Genomic DNA, 4,460 nt, shown 5'->3' with positions numbered 1-4,460 from the left:
AGCAGAAACTCATTAGGATTGGCTACATTAGGGGTGTGTGGCCTAACATGCAAAGGAGTTCCTGCTACAAAAAAAGGCCCTGGGTTTTGACAACAAACAAGGTAAACAGAATAAGAAGGGAAAGGTGGGTGTGGCTGGATGACCACACTTCTGGTAACATGTGGGTGCGGCCTAATATGCTAATGAGTGTTGCTGTCAGGGGGTGTGGCCTAATATGCTAATGTGTTTCTGCTGCTGGGTGTGGCCTATTATGCTAATAAGTTCCTGCTGGACTTTTTCTACCAAAAAAGCCCTGAGGGTGCCAGTTCCCATCTCCTGCTGCAGACTCCCAGTTTGCCCCACGCACTGCTCCTTTGGGCCTACGGGAGCACAAGTTCATCATTATGCAGTGTTGGGTTGCCAACTGCCAGGTGGTAGCTGGAGACCTCCTGGGATTCCAATGGATCTCCAGATGACAAAGATCAGTTCCCCAGGAAAAAATGGCTGCTTTGGAGGGTGGGCTCTATGGCGTTGTTCCCTGCTGAGGCCCCTCCCCTCCCCAAACCCCGCCCTCCATAAGCTCCACCCCCAACTCTCCAGGAACTTCCCAACATGGAGCTGGCAACCCTAATGTAGGCTCCGGTCACACGGGCCGGAAAATGCAGGGAGGAAGCGTAGCTGTTTGCCCCAGAGCAAAATAACATGCGGCTGCACCATCAGACGTCCCGTTGAGGTCCCATCGAGGTCCTGTGGTTAGGGGGGAGGTGTGGCAAAGAAGCGGCCTCTCTAGCAAAAGGCTCCACGGGTTTAACCCCTTCCAGGGCTGCAGAGGAATGCAAACTGTGTCCTCCGTCCAGTCCCCTCCAGGAGGAGCTTCAGCCAGACCACCCTCCTGCCACGCCCCCCCTGCACCTCCCCCTCTGCCGCCCGGTGCAGAGAGTTCGTTTGAGCAGGCCGAGCCAGGAGTGGGGGGGGGTACGGCACGGCAAACGGGGTTGTGGTTTTTGTTTTTAAACAAAGTGTGCACATGCGCCGTTGGGTGCTTGTTCGCATCCCGTGGAGACTTGGAAAATAACACTTTTTGCGAGGGACATGGGCGGGCGCTGGATGCCACGGACTACCACCGGAAACACGATCAGATGCTCGCCCTTGCCCCACGGTTTCCGGAAACTAGTACCTTGGAGGTACTAGTTTTTTACGCCGCATCTTCGGCGGGAAGCCTCAGGTGAGCCACGGGAGCTCTATGCTTCCCAGATGTTGCGGTGTGATCGCGCCCGGAAAATCCGCCTATCTTCCGTCTCTGTACCGTGGCTAATGCTCCGTGTGACCGCAGCCGTAGAGAGGGGAGGCAGGGAAGCTGCCTTTCTCTAACCCCACTCCAAGCCATCCTCTTTACGCCTCGAAGATGTTCAAGTGTACCTTTGAGAATGCCAGGCATTAAATAACAAGCAGGGACAAATTGGCATTTGCAAACTGGCGTCCTCGTAGACATCCACTAATTACAAAACTGGCCAGATTGGATGTCACTCCCAGTCGAGTGGACTTTTCAGGGCACGCCCAGGCTTGCTGCTCTGCAGAGTATGAAATTTGACTTCTGCCAATTAAATGTAAATTGAGCTTTCCCACAGGCACCTTCAAGTACGCGATTCAGTTCAGTGCACGGGCAAGTCCCTCTGCTTTCACTGGGGCTGACGAGCATGTGTCCGTTGCAGCCCGAGAGATTTCTTGATCGGCTTCTCTCCACACAGGGATGCAGAACCCTCACTGTAGTAGACAAACATTCGCTAACGATGAATTGCTTTTTGTAGTGTGAATTAAGTCTCACTTGACACAGCACCCAATTGTTGTCTGTTATTGTGAGGAGCCAGAGGTGTGCCCGGCTATCAGCAAATCAAGGCAGACTGTTTGTCCCCAGATGTATTGGGATATTTGGTTAACAGAGCTTGGCCCAGCTATAGAACTGTGATCTTGAGTGCAGTAATTAAATCTCCCAAGAAGTGTCTTGCAAAAAAGGTAAACTTAGAGCCAGTTTGGTGTAGTAGTTAGGAGCGCAGACTCTAATCTGGGAGAACCGGGTTTGATACCCCACTCCTCCACATGTAGCTGCTGGTGTGACCTTGGGTCAGTCATAAGTTCTCTAAGAGCTGTTCTCTCAAGGACAGTTCTGATATGAGCACTCTCAGCCCCACCTACCTCACAGCAGGGTGTCCGTCGTGGGGAAGGGAAGAGAAAGGAGATTGTAAGCCGCTCTGAGACTCCTTTGGGTAGTGAAGGGCGGGGTATAAATCCAATCTCCTCCTCCTCCTCCTCCTCCTCCTCTCTACATGAGGGACCTGCAAAGACATGTGTCTCCGCGGAAAGCCATGTGAGGAGAATGAGAGGACCAAGGGAGAGAGGACCAAGGGGTCAGAGGGCAGCTCCCAGGTTAAGAGAAAGAGAAAGAGCAGCATCCCATTCAAAGAGATGACACCTATGCACACTTAGAGGGATGTAACGCCCCCCAATGTCCCGGCATGCTGAGTCGCTCACTTGGTTTCTTTCCTCTTCCAGATTTCTACCTCAGGATCTTTGGGTCCCCTCCCTGTCACGCCTGTCCACAGCACCATGCACGGGGCAGGTAAGTTTTCCTCCTGCCTTTCCCCTCCCATTAACATCTAAGCCAACACCTGGAAGCATGTATTTTAAAGCAACCTGAGATCTTTTTTGCACTTTGTACGGTCTAACATAAGGAAATCTGGAGTTTCGGGGGGCGGGCCTGTCGTTCCCCCAAACTGGGCTTGGAATAAAATCTTGCTATTCTTTAAGGAGCCTGGACACAGATGGCCCAGGCCTGCCGGATCTCATCAGATCTCAAAATCTAAGCAGGGCGGCCCTGGTGAGCACTTGGACAGGAGACCACCAAGGAGGTCAAGGGTTGCTATGCAAAGGGAGGCCATGCGAAACCACCTCTTGCCTTGAAAGTCCTGTGGGGTCACCATATATTGGCTGTGACAGTCTCATCAGGAGCTAAGTGGCGTTGGCCCTGGTTAGTACTTGGATGGGAGTCCACCAAGGAAGCCCAGAGTTGCCACGCAGAGGCAGGCCATGGTAAATTGTCTCTTGCCTTGAAAACACTATCAGTTTGTCATATATTACCTGCAACTTGATGGCGCTTTCCACCACCACCATTCTTTAAGGTGCTACGAGATTCCTTTTTGGTTTTGCTGCAGCAGACAAACATGGCCACCACTGAGCAGTTATTACTTCCCTCTAAGCTGTGGAGTCTTGTGAGCAAAATTTCCACTTTGTGAGCTACTGGCACTAAAGTTGTGAGTGAGCAATTTGACTACTGCATAAATTCATTTGCTCTGGGAGCCCTCCTTCCTGAGCTAAGACAAAAATGTGTGAGCTGGAGGCTAAAAAACCATGAGCTAGCTCACACTAACTCAGCTTAGAGGGAACACTGGACACCAGGGGTCATTTCATAGAAAAAGAGGTGCAGGAGCTCACACCCCCTGACGTCACCGGAAGTGTGTCAGAAGGCAACACCCACCGCTCAGGCTCCACTGGACTGTTTTCTCGCAGAGGAGGGAGAGCTTGTACCTGAATAAAACTTGGTCTTAAAGGTGCCACTGGACTGTTTTGGACCGGGGAGCTGGGGGAGGGCCCTCTGCAACTTACCTGGCTGCTTCTTGCTCTGACTGAGGGCTGCTGGGAGCAGGGGGTGGGGCTTGTTGCCTGTGCCCGCCCCCTGGGCTCTTTACTGCCGGAGCTCCGCTCCTGTGCGCTCCTGCAGGAAATGACCCCTGTATGACACCCATGTCACAGCAGGTGCTCCATTTTAAGATGGTTCATCTGCAGGTACAGGCTTCCTGCCACATGCAGTACCATCTTTATCTCTTCCTGTTTCGGAGGGTGGACTCTATGACATTATACCCTCTTAAGTCCCGTCCCCCCCAACTCCACACCCAAATCTCCTGGAATTTCCGAACCTGAACTTGGCAACCCTACCACGAAGCAGTTCAAGCAAAGCACTAGGAAGGGAGGGTGGGGGCAGCAAATGGCCCAGGGAAGAGATTTTTAGAAAGGCATCCTACGAGGGGAAGACTGGCTAGCGTAGAGGAGGAGGTGCACGTGGCCAGGAGGCAGAGATGTGAAGAACTCTGAAGCTCAGGTTGACTTTGCAATAATCTGCTGCTGCCACACATAAACTGCAAGCCTGAGCTCACAGGAGGGCTAGGCAGGGTGCCTGTCTGCCGTTGGCTAAGCTGCTTGGATGCAGAAAGGCAGGGGTCATTTCGTAGGAAAAGAGGTGCAGGAGCTCATTAGCGTAACTCATTAACATAACTTATTTGCATATGCCACACACCCTGACATCACCGGAAGTGTGTCAGAAGGCAACACCCACTGCGACTTACCTGGCTGCTTCTTGCTCCTTGTGGCCCAGGGCTGCTGGGAGCAGAGGGCGGGGCTTCTGGCATGTGCCCCACCCCTCGGCTCTT

At 52.7% G+C, this 4,460-nt stretch overlaps 1 protein-coding gene across 1 annotated transcript in view; it reads left to right on the top strand.

The window, feature by feature from the left end:
* Positions 1-4,460, top strand: part of POU2F3 (POU class 2 homeobox 3) — a 90,814-nt gene that overhangs the window by 80,991 nt on the left and 5,363 nt on the right. Inside the window, exon 13 of the mRNA XM_015425671.1 lies at positions 2,530-2,596. Coding sequence (XP_015281157.1) covers positions 2,530-2,596 — 67 coding nt within the window. The remainder of the gene's footprint in view (positions 1-2,529; positions 2,597-4,460) is intronic.

This window comes from Gekko japonicus, unplaced genomic scaffold, assembly GCF_001447785.1.
Source record: "Gekko japonicus isolate JY-2015 unplaced genomic scaffold, Gekko_japonicus_V1.1 scaffold1205, whole genome shotgun sequence".
NCBI classification, from domain to species: Eukaryota; Metazoa; Chordata; class Lepidosauria; order Squamata; family Gekkonidae; genus Gekko; species Gekko japonicus.
Note: the sequence above shows the minus strand (reverse complement) of the source record. Positions and strands in the feature narration are given on the sequence as shown.